The sequence below is a fragment of the Takifugu flavidus genome, chromosome 4, assembly GCF_003711565.1.
Source record: "Takifugu flavidus isolate HTHZ2018 chromosome 4, ASM371156v2, whole genome shotgun sequence".
Taxonomy (NCBI): domain Eukaryota; kingdom Metazoa; phylum Chordata; class Actinopteri; order Tetraodontiformes; family Tetraodontidae; genus Takifugu; species Takifugu flavidus.
The window spans coordinates 9,960,157-9,981,058 of NC_079523.1; the positions used below are offsets into that span (position 1 = coordinate 9,960,157).

General features: G+C 47.1%; 1 protein-coding gene across 4 annotated transcripts; it reads right to left on the reverse strand.

The window, feature by feature from the left end:
• Positions 1-96: 96 nt before the first annotated feature.
• Positions 97-19,189, reverse strand: wnk2 (WNK lysine deficient protein kinase 2). Of its 4 annotated transcripts, none has more exons than XM_057029905.1 (30): positions 17,687-19,189; positions 15,093-15,265; positions 14,595-14,815; positions 14,352-14,509; positions 13,945-14,033; positions 13,531-13,750; positions 12,969-13,233; positions 12,436-12,737; positions 11,470-12,333; positions 10,984-11,106; positions 10,646-10,678; positions 10,382-10,483; positions 9,859-10,260; positions 8,114-8,695; positions 7,846-7,895; positions 7,597-7,759; positions 7,400-7,516; positions 7,154-7,324; positions 7,010-7,052; positions 6,777-6,938; positions 5,825-6,699; positions 5,453-5,510; positions 5,281-5,345; positions 4,603-5,192; positions 4,060-4,292; positions 3,757-3,978; positions 3,504-3,578; positions 2,859-2,903; positions 2,465-2,787; positions 97-2,141 (listed from the first exon to the last, which is right to left on the reverse strand). In XM_057029905.1, exons 1-30 carry the CDS (start codon positions 18,329-18,331, stop codon positions 1,860-1,862), a joined length of 7,653 nt encoding a protein of 2,550 aa, XP_056885885.1. In that variant the 5' UTR covers positions 18,332-19,189; the 3' UTR covers positions 97-1,859. The 4 variants fall into 4 exon arrangements, with proteins under 4 accessions (XP_056885885.1, XP_056885884.1, XP_056885887.1 ...); XM_057029904.1 differs by having other exon boundaries at positions 3,480-3,578; XM_057029907.1 differs by lacking the exon at positions 11,470-12,333 and having other exon boundaries at positions 3,480-3,578.
• Positions 19,190-20,902: the final 1,713 nt, after the last annotated feature.

Genomic DNA, 20,902 nt, shown 5'->3' on the forward strand with positions numbered 1-20,902 from the left:
TTTTAAAGCAACATTAACAAAGAAACAAAATACGTACACACAGACACACACACGTGATAGTTTAAGACTTCACCCTAGAGGGGAAAAAGGAGACTGTTTTATGTTTCTGCCTTCAGCGTTTATTAAAGTACAGCAATCATGAGGAAAACAGGGAGCAAAGCAGGCAGAAGCATTCTCATGGTTTACATCACGGCGTTCATCGGCAAGACATGGAGACAGAAGTTACCGAGTAAAGCACAAAGTAAACAGCTGCATAGAAGAAAAAACAATGTACCTCACTGAGGGAAAAGCCTTAAAGGACAAATATTTAAAATCGCAGCGGTGTGCAAACATGGAAGGGTTTTAAGGTCACAGCACACACAGCAACAGGTTGTAGTTGAGATTTCTCACATGGGTCCGAAAAGAGGGTGTAAGCTTTTGGAAATATTCTGGAGTCACTTTGGCTGTGCTACTTACTTGGGACAATCTTTCTAAAACACCCTGGAATCACACACCCAGGCTAAAGTGCAATTACGTCTTTGAATCGATGGGGAGGACAACAAAAAAAACCTTAATGTTTAATAATTTGAGCTGTTGGTGTGGTTTGTTATAACTGACCTTCTTCTTCAACACAATCTTGCTTTTGCAGAATAGAGATGAGAAGTGAGGTGGGGGACTAATGTCCCATTAACAATTTCAATTATTCTATTCATAATATGTAAAGCTATAACTTTTTGATCAACCTTTTGGTAACTAAACAATAATTTAGAAAACCCATGCGTCATTTTAAAAAAAAAGTCATTCAAGAGTTCACATTCTTTACGTATCTCTGGTATTTTAACATTATCAAACAACGCGCTACACATTAATCTCTTGAAAACCACAAAGGCAACAATATGTAAAGCTACAGATTGCATTAAAAGAGGTATGATTGTGAGTTTGGACTCGTGCGGTGAGTCCTCCAGCCCTCCTTGTCATTCCGCTCCAGTGCCAGGCTCTTGTGTTCATTCCCACATTTGACCTGTGCACATTCAGAATATCAATGCATTCATGCAGGAAGTGGTGCAGGCTTTGAGCAAGAAATCAGGAAATTAGTCAATGTTTCAACCCATGTTTGTGATTCATATCACAGAAAAGGTGAAAGCATGTATACCTAGCGTCCGCTTTGACTCTAAATGCTCTTCTAGTGATTCATAAAATTGTAACTGCAGTTGAAGGCACTCTCACAGGTTGGTTTGTTTTTTTCATCCACCTGAAGATAAAGTTCAAGTTGATTTAAATCTCTTAAGGATATATCAAGCGCTTGTGCTGGAAGCATTTCTTAGTTGTTGAATGCAAACTATCCTTGGACTAAGAGAGCAAACACTCCAAGTGGCCAGGATGTCAGATATTCACAGTGACATGATGGTGGCTAATAAGGTGCTACAGGCAAACGTGCGTCTGTGGCAGCATCCTATGGACTGTACACGGGACACGGAACTACTGTATGTACATACTAATGAGAACTGGTTTATACACACGGCAGCATTTCTAGAGATTTGATATGACCAACACAAATATTAACTCAGTCTATAGAAACACAGCATAAATCAAGAGTACATTATATACATCTGATGGGATTGATGATTCATATACTGATATAAAGCTGCACTGTTGTGCCAGATTGGACTAATTGTACATCTTTTCGCATACCATTACCATTGTTCTGCATTTAAGTATGGACATGAGGTATGCGAGAGGAAATTAAACACCTGTCTATAGATGAGTATGTACATATGGTTAAGTTCATGCTCCTTCAATGTATATACAAGATACAATATGAACATATGAACTTCTTTTTTTTTTTGGTACTGCATTTGGAAGACAAAGTGCTTCTCAAATTAAAGCGTCCTTGTTTTGCGGTTGCCCGGCTGATATGATGCAGCGTCCTGGGTAGGAAAGGCCAAATGTTGCGCTGGAAGGGAGGGAAGGAACCTGTGACCCTGGGTGACAGAGAGAGGTGATGACAGGGCCCTGAATGCAGCAGCAGTAACAGCAGACGGCGGCTGGAAACACGGCTGGGGCCCTGAGGAGGGGATGGCTGCCACTGTTGAGCCAAAGTGGTCATGTTGCAACAGGGGAAGAGCGCAGGCCTGTGGACCTAGTGCTGCCAGTGATGATGCCTTAAGGTTACATAACAGGCAAACACTAATTAGTAACTGGATTTATACAGTACAAACAATTATTCCGGTAAATACACCGACTGTGTGATCTACAGGTAGAATCTGGAGGTAATGACTGGATTTCGGTAGCAGTGTAACGTCCAGTGCTTCAGCTACATGCAGGTTTTTAATTAAAGACCGATTAACACTTAAAATTATTTTATTTGAGTGTAACACAAACTAGCTGCTTTAGATCAACTGCATGCATGTAGCCATCCACCCCTATCATCTATGACTGTTGTTTATTTTTCATGCATTTGAAAGGTGAATGTCATGACACGCACCTCTGAATCGCCCGTCAGTCGTCTGTGTGTTTGTGGCACAACCTGGTCCCAAAGTTCCTGCCTGCTGATGCTCAGCGAGTTGCTGCGCGGCCTCTGGGTGACAATCAAAATCTCCTGGGCCCAATCCTCCATCAGCCGGTGCAGATCTTCCGGTAGGCTGTATTCACTGACGCTGCTGGATGCGCCGCTGTACACACCTGTTTTGTTGTTGCTGTTATTGGCCTGAGCTTGAGCCAGTCCCATCACTGGCTGATGAGAAGACGGTGTGGCACTGCCAGGTGGCTGCGTTGGTTGACCAAAAGCCCCTGGCCCAGCTCCAGACCCTGAGCAGACACACATGCAGTCAGTGTTCCACCATAGTTAATATTTTTGATGGTATTGTAATTCCACATACTGCTGCCGCGCTCTTTGCCAAGACAGAGTCGCTTCAGAGTTGACCCTGCAAAAAAAATAAAAGAAATAATGAGATTGAAGACATGAGATTAAAGACTTAATATTTCTCATAAGCTTTGTGAAAGTCCAAAAAACAAGATGCAGTGTGAAATTGCACAGCCATGAAACAAAAATATAACTAGGAAAGCAGCCAGATGCACTTAATCAGCAAAGTCGTGCAATACCTTAGTGCAGTGCTTAAGCCAGTGGCAGACACGTGTTAAGTGGATCGGGGAGTTTAAAGCAGGTTTAGCTGTAATTGCCATGCAGCTTATCGCCGCCTGATGATGCAAGGTGGCTAAAAACTCTGAACTGGGAATTAAAACAAGGCAGCAGCCTTAAAAAAAAAAATAGGCCAGATTATGATATTATCCTTAAATATCATCTCTTGATCCTTTTTAATTGTTTCAAGCTTCGACGGGGGGGGGGGGGGGGGGGGGGGTGCTACTGTATATCAGTGCAATTAAAACACAAAACAAAGCAAAGATGAGGCCAAGCAATGTTGCCAAATCATTTGGCAAAGACAGAACAAATGAAGCCAGTGAGCTTAAAGTAGAGCAGAGGATATGGAGGAGATACAAACAGATAGACAAAGACACAGGCCCACTGAGAAATCTAGCTCTTGGCTTGCTACTGGATTTATAGGTCACTCTCTCAGATGTTTGAGGGTAATTAGACCAGCCTGTAGAGAAGTATAATCAAAGAGGGGAAAAAAAAACAAAAAAAAACACCAGTGTAAGAAAACAGAAATCTATCATTTCCCTCCCCATTAAAGAAAACAGAACAGCTCTCATTTCATTCTCTGGTGATGTTTGCCATCTACTAGTAGAATGGCTGCTCGGTAGGTATCTGGTGGATACCTTGTCCAGGTTGTGTGCCGGTGACGTCCCCCTGTAGTCCAGCGTAAATATTATCTGATGATAAAGAACCTTTGAGGGAGCAGGGCTGCTGTGTTTGCACTGGACCTGAAGTGGTGCTGGGAAGGTGGGTGGTGCATGACCGTGCCCGACTGTGAGTGTGGAAAGACCCTTTGGCTGGAGAGCCGTTTAAACTCACCGTGGGCTCACCTGCGGGTGCAGCACCTGAACACAAACACAAGTATTAAAAGGCCTCACTGGTTGCTGGCGCCAGAAATTTGCGGCGATTTTCACAAAAGCACACACTGGATCTGCTGGAGTCACTGCTTCTGGTTTTGACATTCTTAAATTGTTGAACCAGGGGGCTGAGAAGCTTGCTGGGCTTCAGTTTGTGCTTGTTTGACCTTTTCCTGGGGCAGGTGTGCGGTGAGACAGGTGAGAGACCCAGGCCTTGGGGAGGCGCTTTGCCGAGGCGGCGATAGAGCAGCTCCACTTCCCCTCTCTGATGAGCCTGCAGCTCTGAAATCTCCCGCAGGTGCCTGAAAGAATACAAAAATATAAAACAATGGTGTATCAGGTAAATGACAGCAGCGATTGATATAAATAAATAAGAGATCATTTATGAAGCTACATAACGGGAGTGCTCCCTAGGGTGAACTCATAGTCGCCCTCTGGTGGCAAGATGAGGTAACGGACAATCAAGCCGTTATTCTCCACATGAAAAAACTGAATTATTGTTTTCTCGACAACACTACAGGCTGTGGCTGCAGAGGATGAAACCAGTCCGAGGTGGTATTATATGCCACGCCACCATCCAGTGTCCATCTTAATTTTACAAGCTCTGCTTACTTCTCCCTGAGTCTCTGTAGCTCCCTCTTCATGTCAGAATCCTCAATTTCAGAATCATTATCACTGCTGGCGTACGCCGACCCGTACATGCCTCCGTGTCTACCCGGGGAGTCGGAGCTCTGTAAACTGCTGCTGCGTCCCGAGCGCCGGAGGAAGGCCACCGCCCTTTTCATGAGGTCACTTCCTCTGCGTTCCGTGCGGGTGCGTTTGGATGGCGTGGCTGGAGCCAGCTTCACTGGGCTGCTCTCGGCACCAGAGTCCGAGGAGAGGGAACGGCCGTGCACCGTGATATCCGTGGGGACAGAGGGGGACGTCAGGGTGTGCGACACGGACCCCCGCTTGGCCATGGAGGGAGGAGTATCCAGGTAGAAGTCAGGGGGAGCGGAGTAACGGCTGCAGCGCGTCCTCTGTGTAATGTCATCTTCGGCGCTCACGACTGAGAAACGGCCAATCGTGGAGGAAGTGGCCATGGCTTCTATCTGGACGTGCTCGGTACTGTGACCTCCAGGATGTGGCGTGGAAGCGGCGCTGCTCCAGCTCCTCTGCTTCACATCTCGTCTGTTGGCTACTTCAGGAGGAACGGCGATTATCTGTCGAAGTCAGCGAAGACCAGATCTCAGTAACTGTTCCCGTAACAACATATTCTGTCCTTGAACCTTTCAGCTTTTTTTTTGGTACCTTAAATCGACCTCTTGTTCCAGAGCAGGAGGCAGAATGAGGCACATGTCTTCTCGACAGGGAAGCTGCAAAAATACAAACACCATCGCATTTAGCGTTTCTAATTTTTGTGAGAGATGTCAGACACGTCAACACCATTGTGGAGAGATTAATTGGTGCCTGCTGTACGTACCACACACAGCAGAGTCGCTCAGGGTGCTCAAACTATCCATTCTCTCTGGAATCTGAGGCTAACGAGTGAAAAACAGAGGTAGAGCCATGATTCACAGAATATTTCTGCTGCTTTAAGTTCTGCTAACTCCTTGGATTGACTTTGCTACTCTGTTATTGTATTTAGTGAAGGATTAGTGCCCTTGAGCAGGACAACAACAGGCACACATACTGTGGTCTCACCTGTAATAGTGATGTGTGGTGTCTTTTGTCATGGTTATAAACCAGTGTTTCAGTCATTCACTTTCTAGAATAGCTCATTGTTTCATTTTGATTAAATAAATTAAATTAGCTGATAAACCTTTGCTATATCATAAAATATTAATGATCATACCAGCTGTTCTCCTGTCCTGAAGCGTCCCTCCCCCATTGGTCCGGGTGTGCTGTTTCCAGACCCCCCCGTGGCGCTCTCTGGGCCAGGAGGAGACTGGATGTACTCTGTGCCTGAACCGGGCGTCTCTGCAGCACTGCCTGATGGATACATGGGGGCGTATTCCTGGTACAGTAAATTCCTCAGCTTCTCATCCAGCGTTTTTATGGTGCTGTCTACAAAGCTGCCTCGACCCAGCCGACCTTCACCATCAGACTCGCCTGGCCCTGCAACATGCTGGGATGGTGCTGGGCTCTGGGGCAGCGAGGGCACCTTGGCTCCTCCCACACTGGAAAAAGGCTGGTGCAGCACCACAGGCTGCTGTGGGCGCTCACTCCTGGTTGCCGGTGCATAAGAGACCACCAGAGGGTCTTTAGGCATGCCTGTATCCTGTACAGGAAGAGGAGTGAGAGGAGACCCACCCTGAGAACCACTGACATCCAGAGACAAGGGCATGACTAGAGGGCAACAGGGCACCTCATCAGCCAAAGAAACTGGACACGTCACGCTGGACATCTGCTGTGTTGTGTGAATGTGAGAGATGGAGCCCAACGGGGACCCTTCTGACTCATCAAGGGGCAAGGACGTATGGGGAGAAGACGGGGGCAGAGTCTGAGCTTTGACTGGCTGGGCCTGATGGACACTGGGCTGCAGCAGGTTGCCAGGAGACTCAGCTGAAGACACTGACTGAAGGGTTGGGGGAGCGGACACAGGGGGGGACAGAACAGCTAAGAGGAGAGGGTCCACGTTCGACATTATGGGGGGGCTGCAGAATCCATACACATCGTAAGTGAAGCCTCCACTTCCGCCGGACATTGTGGAGGACGAACCCTCTTCCGCTGCAGGAAATGCACAAAATTTAATCGAATGGATCCATAAGCTGAGTTTTATTTGAATGATTGGTTTGAAACACCACCTCTGGATGCAGCTGGCCTGGACGTGCCGCTGTCAGCAGGCTGGGTGGCAGCTGAGCTGCTCGGTGACTGTGTCGCCGTGCTATCAGATGGGATCTCCTGGCTTGATGTTGGCGTCTCCTCTACTGGACATATTATGAACCATCTCTTTCCTGTATGAAGAACTAAAAGACAAAACTTTCTGACCATGGACATTTGCTAGATGGCTGGACATACCTCTGAAAGACAGTTTTACCGTTTTGCTGGTAGACAGGCTGAGGGAGTCCACATTGATGACTCTGGAAGAGGACAGATTCAGTAATGTACTCTTCAATCTAATTTGCAGACCGTCACACGGCTACATGGATTTAATTCCTGATTACACACCACACACTCTTACCTCTCCGACCAACCCGTCAGAAATTTGGCCTTGTTGCGAGCTACAAGTTAGCGTGGAATTCCTTTCACCCTCTATGTCTTCATTCAGCACATCCTCTGCTTTATCCACAATGTCCTTTAGCTGGTCGATGAAGATCTCCTTCTCTAACAGCAGGATAAATCCATTGTCTACCTGTGCAAATACAATTTTTAAATGTTGAATAGAGCCGTTCCATGGCGACAGCCTTTCCTTTCAGGCTTGACTAACCATGTAAGTAGCAATTTCCTCTGGAGCGTCTCCATCCAGATCAAATTTAAATGTCACCATTTTGTGGTTGTGAGTTTCCAGTCGGCATTCAACCATTTTATCGCCAGTGTTGCAAACCTGCAGCGACAATGTGACATTTCACCAATCACAAACACCGCACAAGGTTGTCCTTTTTTGAGGGTTTCATCACAACTCACATTGAGCATGCTCAGTTTGGGCTTGCTGGTCTTTTCTTGCCGGGAACGTGTGCGTGCAGACTTGCGATGATGTTTCCGTGGTTTTCCGTCCCCCTTTCCACCACTTGGCAGGCTTTCGTAGCCGTCGCTCGTTTCCTTTCCTGAGGCCACATCAGAGTTGAGACTGCGGAAAAAACAAAATCATTTAATCACCTTTGTGTTGTAACAAACTCGTATATAAGCTTAAGCCGGTGAAAACGTGACACCCACCTGTCGTAGGTATAACTGGGAATGCACACTGGTTTGTCCTGAAACACATCCTGAAGACAGATAAAACATTTAGCTTGGCTTTATGCATCATTCACTAAAAGTCAAGGCCCGATACACCAATATTAGGTGGTAAGTGAAGATTTGCGATGACTTTGTGTAAAGGCAAATTAAATGTGAAGGACATTTTTGTACAGATGTGTTTATTTTGTGCCCTGACTAACCACAACCATAGCCTATTTAAACTGGTTTGGTCTGTTTTCATTCCTACCTCTATACAGGGTTCATGGTGAAGGCTGATGGAGGCAGGCGCGGATTCAAGCTGTTGATGACTTGTGGTCCAGCTGGCACATTCAGGAGGTGTTGCCTGAATGCCAGCTGGGCCTGATGGACACTGGGCCGCAACCGGTTGGACCTGGGACTGAACTGGAGCTGGGACTGAAGCGGCAGCAGACTGACCAACCGCTTTGGTGTCACTGATTGTAGAAGGTGTGTCTGAAGTTGTGGATGAGAGTTTTGGAGGTTCAAAAGCTACTTTAGCAAGAGCTTGTCCAGGAATTGGAACTACTGGGATACCGGTTCGGGCATTAATAAGGGATGAAGACGAAGGGTCGGGAACAGCTGCTGCTTGTGCTGATACTGGAACTGGCGTTTGGATTTGTGCTGGGACTGAAACAGAGACTGGTGAGCGGACTGGAGCTACATCTGTGGGGGGTGCGAGGAAGCCGACACCCGATGCATTTGCGTCCGCATCTAGTTTACTTCCCCAGGGGCCAGTTGGGAGAGTAGGCAAAACAGGCTGGACTGGTGCCAAAATGGGAATCTCTCCATAATTCCCCTGTGGTGGAGTCACCTGGAAAAAAAAAATCTCAATTAGGAATCTGATCAGCTTTGAAAATGTCTTCACTCACTTTATACAGCGCAGTCTGGAAGTTCTTGAACTTTTTTTCTGATGAAACCCAAATTAAACTTTTTCACCTTCATTCTGTTTATCACCACCACAATACCATCAGGATTCTAAAGTGTGTGTGTGTGTGTGGGGGGGGGGGCAGCATCGTGCTGATGGGGTGTTTTAAAGCTACTGGGAGACCGGTCAGGGTTGGGGAAAAGCTCAATAGAGCAAATGAAAACCTGATCCAGGCTGCTCAGGACCTCAGCCTGAGCCAATGGTTCACATTTCAAAAGGACAGTGACCTTAAACACAAGTCAAGTCCTTAAGTAGCCTTGACTTAAACCCCATCGAACATCTCTAGAGATTTGAAAATGACGCCCCAGTCGATGAGAGGATCTGCAGAGGAGAATGGAAGAATCCTCAAACCCAGGTCCACAAAGCTTGTGGTATTCTACCCACAAAGAGTGAAGGTGGTGCTTGCTTTAATTAAGTTATAAGGAAAGGGTCTGAACACACACACAGTTTTTTAAATGAGTAAAAAAATATTATCTAAAATTCTGTCTTCACATTGTCAGTATCAATTATTAAGTGTGGATTGATCCCAGGTTATTTTTTTCCTTAGCAAAATGTGGAAAAAGCGAAAACTGTCTGACTGCACTGCACGTCGCCAAACCACTGTCAGAAATAAATATGGACAATGTGTTGGCACTAGCTCCTGTTGTGAAACCAACTGCAAGCAGAGCTGGCAGTCAAATGGGTTCATTTCTCCCCAGCATATACTGAAGTTGTCCTTTAATATGAAATCCAAACCAACCTGATAAGAAACTCGACACCTAAACACCAAAATGACAAACCGCAGTGAAGTTTGCTGCAACCTGCCGTGAACTGGGTTTTTGAAAAGCCCTGCATAAATTCAAATAGTGCGATCATCAAAATGTTTCCCCACCAGTGGGTGATTAATGTGTTTTTAGTTCACGTTTGTCCATCTTTATTTATGGTCTGTATCGCCCCAGACATGTGACCTGCATGGAGGTCACATGTCTGACTTTGACAGTTGACACACAACAGCACTACAGATTTCCCATGACCCCATCATTACAGGCACAACTGAGTCACATATTCACCTGGACAGGCTCAGCCAGTTCCTGCTCAGGGTGGGGGGCAGGGTATGAGGTGGATTGCACCTGGGAGAGAGTTCGTGGATGGGTGATATGGAAAGTGCAAAGGTTCGGCTGGGAAATGTGTGGAGCGCCTTGCTGCGGCGGGCCCGTAAGGGACCTGGCCACAGCGAGAGGTGTGATTGGGAGGTGCACACAGGGCACGTGCAGAGGAGTGCTGAGTGCGGGCGTAGGGGGGAATGTGGGATGAGGAGTTACAGGTAGGGACGGGTGGTGTGGTGAAGGTGAGTAGTTGGAGTTAAATGCGGAAGGACAGCTGCTGTTGTAGTTATGTGGCAAAGGGGTTCGACGGAAAGGGGGAGGTTTGCTGTCCCCCGCTGTGGCGAAAGGAGGTGATGTGGTATGAAACTGAGAGAAAAGGGAAAATGACAAAGAAAATGAACAGAGACGACCAACTGACAGCTACAATCTACAAACAGGCCGTCTACTCAAGACTGGGCCCTGGATCCAATTCACCGCCCAAACACACCTGTGCGCTGATCTGCAGGGACAGGAGCGGGGACGTAGCGCAAAAACCGGCGGATATCTCTGGAGGACTCAGGTGGGATGCGAGTGCATCAGCAGGTGATGGCTAAGGCACAAAATCAAATGTGTGTTTTGTGATTGAAACAAAACCTAGGCAGAGGTGGCGGGGGCTGCCAATATGGGAGCTGTGAAGAACATTATCTACAATGGCCTTTGGTTGTTTAGTGTGAGTTGTGTGCTAGTAAACTCTAAAAGACGATGGCTCTACCTGAGGCCAGACAACAGCTGGTTGGAAATGGCACTAAAGGGAAGAAACAAATTGGAAGGAAAACAAACCACATAAAGAAGCACTTAACATACACACACGTATACAATAGATGGTGACGAACTAGAATACATTAACTAAATTGTGTTAAATTGTTGATAAACTTATTGTCCCCCCCCCCCCCAAGGTATGTATGTGTGTTAAGTATAGCATGCTTATTTGGCACTGAATGTTCAACAAATTAACTTTTTTTGTTTTTCAGTTTAGTGTGTTGGGCCATGAGAATACAACAATACACATTTACAATATTTCAAGTGGTTGCTAATGCATACTTGCAGTACCTGCTCATTGATTTGTTGGCCTGTAAAGGGGGGCTGCAGGGTGGGGGCTCCAGCCGGGAAACTCTGTGCAGTCTGCTTCATCTGGTGCACATTAGCTGCTGGTGTAGCCGGAGCAGAGAGCGTCTACCGGACACACAAAAGGCATAAAGATCACCTTGAGGATCACCAAGATGTTTTGATAATGCATTATTAAAAGGCTTGTCAAGCAGGTTGCTAATAGAGTCAACGTGAATCGCAAAATTTTGATTAGTAGCCACACTTAGATTTACCATTTCAGCATGATTTAGTATTCTGCCATGCTACAACCCAGAGAATTTTTAAAAAGGTGATTAATGTGGATTATGGAGAAGATGAGGGAAGTGTTGGGCTGCTTGTGCTACCATTGCGGAAAAGTGAAAGAAGAAACAGCTGGACAACAGGAATTATAAGAGATGCGGGAGGTGGCAAGATTCAGCCCAAAGACAGAAGCCTCCTTCTCTAACCTACCAGAGGACTTGGTCTTCCTTCAGTGTCACACGGTGACAGCGATCTCCTGTCCTGACTTGGGCTGAAGAACAAGGGGACATTCATGCTCTGACTTCTGTGTCTATTGTCATGAATTGTGGAGGCACAACTTCCAATATCCCCTTGGCTGCTCCCTGGGTTATAAGCACAGAGGTTGGGGGAACTGGTCCTGTAATTGAGGATGTGATGGAGACGCTGGTTGAGAAGGTTGAGGTCTCCACTGTCATATAAACTCCACAGGGGCGGAGCTTGCGAGGACGGAGAATTCACAAAATTTGTTTGAGTGTTTGATGTTGGAGAAGGTGAGCAGGAATGGTGGGACGGAGGAGACCTAACCAGATTAGGAGATGTGGAGGAATGTGGCCTAGAGACTGAAGCAAGCTGAGAGGATGAGGAGAAAGCGGGAATGCACGTGTTTCCCCGCGGTCTGCCCGTCCTCGGCGCGTTGTTCAGGAGAACAGACCTGCAAGTCTCGCAGTGTTGCCGTGACGGCGGGCTGCTCGGGGCACTTAAGCACAGCTCTGTGGGACGCTGTAAAGTCAGAGGATGAGGAGGTGACATCAAACGTGTTCTTGAGTCATGACTAAGACGTTGATTTGGGGGCAAGGTGCAAGATGGAAATGGCTTAGTCAGATGAGAGTGGTAGGACGGGTAGTTTGCATGGTTAGTGCTGTTTTGTGAAGCCACATCTTGTAACAGACATGGACTGGAGCGTGGACTCCTTGTCTCAGTTTGGGAGAGCTTCCCATATTTTAACATTTCAACCAGGGAGGCACTTCCATGCCTGACACATGCTGGGCTCCTAGACAGCGGCGTGTTGCCTACAAGGGGGTGACTGTAGTGATGCTGATCAAAAACAAGGATAGTCGTCATTATTTGTTTTAGAAAAAAGTAACCAAAAAGCAAAGTGAAAAGCTGGCTGTGTAACCAAAGAAAAGCTTGACCCACCGTTTGAGACTGATAGGGTTGCTTCTGTGCGTCTGCTTGTTGGTAGGTGCCAGGTTGGAGACGAGCGGCAGTTTGCTGGTGGACGCCCTCCTGTGACTGCGTGGATGCTTGCGTGTAGTTTCCTTCTGGGGCTGGTGCTGTGAGTGGCTGGTTGAGCCCCTGGGGCATTTGGGGCTCAACCAGGGCGGGAGGGCTGTAGATCACCCGAACAGCAGGAAGGGGCTCTGGGTGTGTCTGGTAGTTGCCATTTTGCTGATTGCTGAACTCATCTAATTGCACGGCAGCGCTAATGCTGCTGTCAGCTGTAAAAGAAAAAAGGAGTAATAAAAGATGATGATTCACCGGGATAGTTGTCTGAAAGGAAGGACGGACACTGGGGGACACGTGGATTAGAATTCTTAAGGTGGGTGATGACTCAGATGTTGCAGTCGTCCTTTATGTAAATGTCTCATGCATTAACAGATACCGCTTGTTTTTATCTGGGTCAGTTCCTGTGAGGGGCTGAATAACAAACAGGAGTTCTGGGGTCTTACATGTGGTAGAGGTGGTGGTGGGCACCCTGCAGAGAAGGCTCTGCTGCCCCATCTCCTGATCTTCGCATTCTGAGGTCACTTTTGCCGGCTGCAGTGCAGCTCCGCCGGGTACCCGCAGCAGGTCGTGGTGCGTCTTCTTCTCGGGTGCCTCGCTGTTTCCTGACAGGACTTTTCGCTCCCGCCTCCACTTGATGAGAGCCACGCGATCCCGAATGGACTTCCCAAGTATCTTGATGTCACAGTCCAGGAAAAAACCCGACTCTACCTACAGGACCCGGGAGAGATGTTTTGAAACTTGAGCTGATAAGGAGGCAGGTTGCTCTGGTTTCAATCAATAAAGCAATCGACATGCATCAACACGCAGACATGACTGGTAACACGCACGCAGTCACATTACACTGGCAAATTCAGTTCTGCTATGTAACTCGGCATCTGAAGTGTCCATACTGTTTGTCGGATATCTAACAGGTGGAGAACATTATCTGCAGACATCTCTGTCTCATTTACTTTTCCCCCTCCTTGCATTGTTTAAAAAGATCCCCCTCAAACTCTTCATATTTACCATTTCCTGGGCAACCACCTCTGGGACTTCGGTCAGAAGGTCAAAGCTAAACTCAATGGCGCCGGAGTCCTTATACTTCCCCTTCAGCTTTTTAGGCTCTTCAACCCACAACTTAAGAGCAATGGAGGACTTCTTCCCATCATCTTCTTCATTGAGCTCCACCCTCACGCCTGTATCCTCGGCGAAGAATGCGTGATTCAAGAGGTCCTTGATGGAGTACCTGAAGGAAACGCACAGAGATGTCTTGCAAAGGTTACAACAGACCTAATGATGCACAGCAGACAGAAACATCAACAGGTCCAGAGACAAATACCGGTATTAACGTCACACGGCAGGAGCAGACACATAACAGCGCAGTGAGGATAACCTCTACCTATTTAACAGAGGTGTTTCCTGCACAGAAAATCCACTTACCGTTCTTCCCACCTGTGACAGATGCATTCCCCAATTATTTCTTTAATCTCTGGATCACTGACTTTACTGTAGCTTGCGGGTTTCACTCCCTGTAAGATAAACCAACCGGTCGGTGAGCATTACAAATGAAAACAGCATCGTTAGACAAAAGAATTACATAGCGACGAAAATTTAGTGACACCTATGACTGCTCAAAGAGTAAACTGATTGAGACCACATATATAATCACTGAAGAAATAAGGTGCAATGACCAATTTAAGTTTCAGCCTTAAGCTGCTCATTTTTTAGTATATGCTAATGCTAACATAAGCCATAGTTTAGAAGTCAACAGTAGTGTGCAAGCATCGTCTCATCACACGGCAACAGACATTACGAGCAAACTTTAACTGTGTTGTGTCTCAACTCACACTGGTGACTTTTCGATAGATCTGGGCAGCGTTTTGACACTCAGAATAAGGGTACTCGGAGGTGGCCATCTCAAGCATGCACATCCCAAACGCGTAGACGTCCACAGACTCATCGTAATGCTCCTCATACATCTCCGGGGCCATAAACTCTGGCGTACCTGGAAGAATGAAGCCAAGTGCGGCGATGAAATTCAAAATGTGCTCCGTTCTGTTAAAAGTACAGCTCACTAGCTGACATCTAACCAATGACGCTTTTGGCAAATGAGGTTCTCTTCAGCGTCGCCAGGCCCAGGTCTCCGATTTTGACCGAACCGGTGGGACCAGTGATGAAGATGTTGTCACACTTGAGGTCTCTGTGGATGATCGGGGGAGTCCGTGTGTGGAGAAAGTGGAGGCCTTTGAGAATCTGCCTGCACCAGCTTCTCAGAACTTTGGGCTTCATCACCTTGAAACGCTTCAGATACCTGCGAGAGCATGAGTACACCATGACTGAGTAAATGTCAATGTTTGGTGCCAATAATCGCACAATGTCCAATGATTTTTGTAATGTCAACTCAATCTACTGACCGCATGAAAAGATTAGCTTGGGTTTTGTGTTTTGCAATAAGTCTCTATCACAGTCTAACATTAGATTTACTGTAGAGGCACCAGCCAATTGTGGTTGATATAAAAGGCTACTAATGCGTCTAATGGCGATAGATTAAATGTCGACAACGAGCCTGTGTTAAAAAATGGACCCACGTTTTCAGCGTCCCTGAGGTCATGAGCTCCGTAACCAGAACGATGCACTTCTTCCCCTTCAGCGGCGACTCCCAAAAGTCGTAAAATCGCACGATATTGGGGTGCTGCAGCGCTTTCAGCATCTCGGCTTCTTCTTTGAACCGCTGCCTCTCTGCCTTGGACAGTTTCCGCTCCTGCAACAAAGGCGAGGACAAGGTGTGAAGCGTGTTGGGAACGGAGGGCGGGGCTGAATTAAGATTATCCTCAGTGCAAATTGAGGCGATAAAACACATTTTGGGTGAATTTCGACGGTTTCAGTGGCGTAACTGTGCCTGTGACTCTTGTTTGGAGTGAACACAGCTTTGGTATTTTGACTGGTAGAACATGAGGGTCCGTGCACGCACTCCTTACATCAGATCTGTGTATAAAACACAGGTGTAAAACACCAAACAGCTGAGTGAATCCCTACCGCTCTCTGAGGCCTGATTTGGCGTGATCTGGTGGCTCAGAGGCAGATAAATAACCACTGAATTCACATCAGTTTGTAAAAAAGGAAGCAACAAAGGCCCAGTCAGGATGAAACCCAGTAAGCCCAGTAAGGCTTCTTTATGCCGGCTCAAATGAGGTCACATTAAAAAACTGTCTTATTGTGTTTGATATTCAGAGTTTTGATCATTTTGTCCATCTCTTTAGTATCGTTTCGCTCCGCTGATCCCTCATGATTCAGCAGATGTTACGTGACCTCCAAACTCCTCTCTGACTGTCTGGACGTGAAGATTGAACTGTAACGACGAGTGTGCGTTCCGAACGAACACATTAACCTTCTGCTCATCTCTCTGGACTCATTATTGACAGATGCCGGGAATCACATTTCGTACGTGGTGATCTGCACCGGCGCAGTCTAACATTACCGCTGCCCAGGGTCCACAAGCTCTCGCTGCCTGGGTGATACAGATTTTTAAGCACTCTGTCTCCTCTCTGTCTCCTATCTCGTGTCTTCTGAGACGCTGCATGTACAGATTGTTAATTATTGCTGAGGCAGGATGTGAGCAGGGTGTGGCTCCTCCACTACAGGCTCACACTTCGCTGAGACTTCATCGTATGTAAAAAAAAAAATAAAATTAATAAGTGGAGGGAAGAAACGGAATCTAATAGACTTCCTGAGACACATTTATGCATTTAATTGAAACTGAGCCCCTCATCTGCTACAGATCCCACACAGTGTCCTGAGCTTCATCCAGCCTCCCTCCAGTCTCCCAGAGCTGCATCAGCACTTTTCAGGCTCCACACTTAGTGGTTTTAATACCACACCAGTTTTTAGCCGTTCCAAAATGGCAATATTCAGGTCTCCCTGTGCTGCTCTCCATCTTTTGGCATTTCTCTGAATCCGCTCTGGGGACAGGATGGTTTAAGCCGCCACACAAACATGCTAGCTTTGCTGCACAAGCTTGCTATGACACATATTTAATGAGACAGATTCGATGTCAAAATATATTATACACATGTATTAATGACAAAAGTTCAGTAAGCAAATCAAAAAATACATAAATAAACAAAAAGCTATGTTGCATATTCATTTAAAGCCTTAATCGTGATTTTACTACTATCAGCTTCAGTCTGGATTGTGCAGGAGCAGAAAGGTGAAAGGCGTGAAAAGCCTGAGTGCTGAAGCAGTTATCACACAAACCCAGGCCTCAGAGCCAGTTTTCGTCAGTGACGTCAACTTAAACCCATTAAACAAACTAAAGTTTGTTAAAATAACATGTTGCCATGGTTATGGATTACACAGCTCCACCTTTTTTAAAGCTGTCTTTCTGCTTATCCTAACCAAATCCTGGGTTTGTGCCATTGCCTGCAGCCGTCAGGTGATGGGTGCAAGGACACGATAACATCATGTGCGCCATCCTTAAAGAACACTTTTGTATTTCATGGCGTGGCCAAAAAAACAACCCTTTTAGTTTTTGTTTGAATACTAAATTCTGCAAACCGTGGCTTAATTAAAATGAAATAAACGGGAACGCATCATCGTGGAGCTTGGTCAATGCTCATGGGTCGCTCAGAAAATGCTTCACAGTTGATTCTGGATTCTAAAAGTGCCAACAGACTTAGCCTACTATAACACCCCCACACTGGGCGTCATCTGAGTGAAGCTCTGTCATCGCAGGAGTAGAGAGAGGGCCAAACTTTACCCCACCCTTTTCTGCCTTTTATTATCATCTTCATGAGTGTGACATCATAAACTGTCCCACACAGCCTCCGCCGGGCGACATGATATGGATAAAAGAAATTTGCAAATAATAATCAATGATAATGCATTTGTCGCCACTATGTTAAAATGTCACTCACACACACACACAGACACACACACCCGTACTGGAGCGGACTCTGATATCATCATAATTTATATATAAACTGTTTTAATCTGTCCTGTGTGAGAAACCCAAGGGGGAATGAGGCTAATGAACAAGCCTGATTCTGTTATGGTTGGTGACTTTTGATGACCAGAGAAGTAGGATCACTGTCTCCACCTGAAACTATATAGTTTTGAGGACCATATTTTGGCCAACCAATTGTGTGTGACGTCATGTGACGTGCTGGGGTGATTTCGAACCCACCTGGAGTTCGCACCAAGCAACTTCCACCCAGGTGTCCGTGTCCAGGCCTTTATAGACGGTCTTGAAGGATCCCCTTCCCAGTTCAATATCGAACTTAAGGAAGCGTCCCCCGGGTGATGTGGACACGGCCTTCATCCCTGGCTCCTCTTCGTTTTCGTCGCTTCCTGCTTTACCTGTGACGTCCGAGGACACGACCTCTGCCTTCTGCTCTCTTCTATCCCCTTTCTCCTCGTCGGCGCTCAGGCTCTCGGTGGCGCTGTCCTTCAGCCCCACCTGGCTCTCCATGCTGGAGGTCTCCCCCAGGCCGAGTCGGACCCGCGTGCGGCTGCGGTCGACGATGGTCCGTAAATCGATGTTGAGCACCGGGCTGCTAGTGACACACTCCGGCATCTCCACCGACTGCTCCTCGGAGTCCACAAAACGTCGCCGGATGAACCTCTGGCGCACGAGCCCGTGATAGTTCGGGTAGGCGCTGGGGTCACTCGCCCCCCGCAGGGCTGCGTTCTGGATGTTGACATTGTGGTCTGTGCCGTTCTCGTACACAAACCTGCGCTCGTTGGCGTTAATGTCCGCGTCTAAATTGGGCGCCGATGAAAACGCGGATCCCAGCTGTGGATCTTTCCTCGAATCGTCCACTGAATCCATCCCGGTACCTTAAGCATCCACCGGCGACATTGCGTAGCGACGATGACGATGGTGGTGTCGGTGGTGGTGATGCTCTCCCGCTGCTGGTGGGAGACTTTGCTGCCTACCTGCAACACGCACGGCCAGTGACGCAGTTCTCCAGCTGCAGATGAATGGCCTCACTTGCCTGGGACTGTTCGGAACAGCGAACATCACCACAAAATGTCCAGCTCGGAGGATGCGCGCTTGGCTCTCGGGCACTTCATCACGCCCCAATCCTCCGTGCTGCAATACTGCCGTTCAAGTTAAATCTGATGTCATTGCCAGGCCAGCCTACGAGCTCACGGAAACAATGTCCTACACGTTGCATAAGCTTGAAAAACGTAAACGCCTGGCGCGTTCTGCAGTTAGATCACTGGCCTCTGTGGACAGGCCAGGATGTGTCGGCTGCGCTGCGCATTAATCCCCCCTGAAACGCATCACGGGCTGACCGAAAGCGCACGCAGCTTTTTCTGTAAACACTCCGATCGATGCCAACAAACTGCAGATATTCCGTGGGAATAAAAATCGAAATAAGCTCCGAGAAGTGTCTGTTCGGCGGCGTTCCTTTAAGCCGCCTACACTTGCTTGCATCTGTGGTGAACCCGGGATGAGGCGTCCATCAGTTTATGCCCACTGCGGCAGGAGGCAGGCGGCTCTGGGCGCATCTCGGCTGGCGGCCGGGGCAGCTGTCTCCAAACACACCGTCTTCCAGGTTTGAAGAAAGAAGTGCGATATTTGGTGGTGCACGCCCCTAGCAACAACACGCGCCCGATGACTCGGCACGCTGCGAGGCGGATCCTTCAGCCTCATGGGGAGCTCATCCCCGTCCGCCCGCGCCGTGACGCGCCGAACCTCCAATAGGAAGAGGCCGTGCTGAAGGCGTCGATGTCACAGACTCCTGAACCTCCTCGGCTACATTTTAATATTTGATTCATTGATGGATGTGAGGGGGTCTGTTCGAATGCGTTCTTCGGGACATTCTTTGAGTTTTGCAGCTCTGTTTTAAATCACAATGTATTTGGAATCTCTTCGAACTCGCGGGCCTGTTGCATGGAAATTATAGTGGAAGCTGTTGGGCACAGGAGACCATTTGGTCACAATTGTTACACTTTTGTTGGAAGCTCCTTATTCAAGCTACGATGGCATTTCTGAATATCTTCAGCTTGGTGCTGATGTGACCAACATGAGTCAGCATTGGTCTTTATGTATTGTTGGACCCCCTGTTCCATTCTATCTGCCATTCAAGTCATGCATGAGAGCTACAGTTTATATTTTGGTGTTTGAATCTTTTTTATATATACCTTAAATTAGCCAGAATTACACTCTTCACGTTTTGAGGTTTGGGTCTTATAACATGACTTTAATAGTGAGTAGAATGGAACAATAAAATGAGTAACAGGGAAGTCAGGATTCAGGATTCCCAGATAATGGGCCGCTTCACATTTTTATGAGGCCAAATTTAGTGGAGGATCGTCAAGGCAACTGTGGGAAGAATAAAAAGACTGGATGGTTGCAGCCCAGCCTGAGATGACTGGTCAAAAACAGGACCATTTCAGTCAGGGTCTATACGCTGGTTCTCATTTTCTGGTGTCACGAGTCCAGATGTGTTTCTTTTGGATGGATCTCTCTTTCGTGATGTGGCTTTGTATTTTAGATCTGTCATCTGTGGATAAAATACTTATAATCCTATAGGATGTGGTTTTTAGCAATAACACGTGTGTGTCACTAATGAAATATTTTGACGTCACAACTTTTTAGATAAATTAAAGTGTGCTGAACATTCCCCCCTGTCGAATCTTGTTGATTCACTTGACATGATAGTGATGAAGGGTTTTTGAAGGACAACACGTTCAGGTATTTGTGCGGCCAGCGTGATTAGCTGCAGAACAAAGGGCGCTTGTATAGAAATGCACCAAGAACTGAGCACACGCGAGGCAAAAGATGGTGTGGGACAGCAGATAACAGCGGGCACTTCGCCTAAGAATGCGCTGTAATTATCAGTATTATATGTATAACACCCACTTTAATGGACTACCTAAACTGTGTTAGATTTGGCCGACACACTACCTTTTCCCCTGTCCCTTTAAGAGCCCGCAATGTGCAATATTGTCGTTTAGACACAAGGTGGCGGTAAAGTCGTTCCATTTAAACAACCTGTCATTAAGTAGCTGCGCGTCTGATTACGCTTCAAAAGTTGAGCATATGCGTCACGCTGGGTGTATTACATAATTGTCCCTGCTTCAATAGTGGAAATAACAACAGGGAAGCTTCTATTTCACGCTTTCACTTCTGTTATCTGCCCTGAGCTTTGAGAGAACTGCCCCCAAGCCGGAGGGGCGGTAGTCGCCCTCTCCCCCCCTTCTCGTCGTCACGGAAGCCTGTTATAAACGTCGCTGTCCGCCTCTGCCGGCTCGGTCCATCGAACCTTTTTAGTTTGAGTTTATACATTCCACCCGGCCGCGGTTGTTGGAGGAGTTTGATGAGAGAATGCCCTCGGAAAACATGGAAATGACCCGCGGTGCTGGCCGCAACGGCGAGACGGAGGTACGT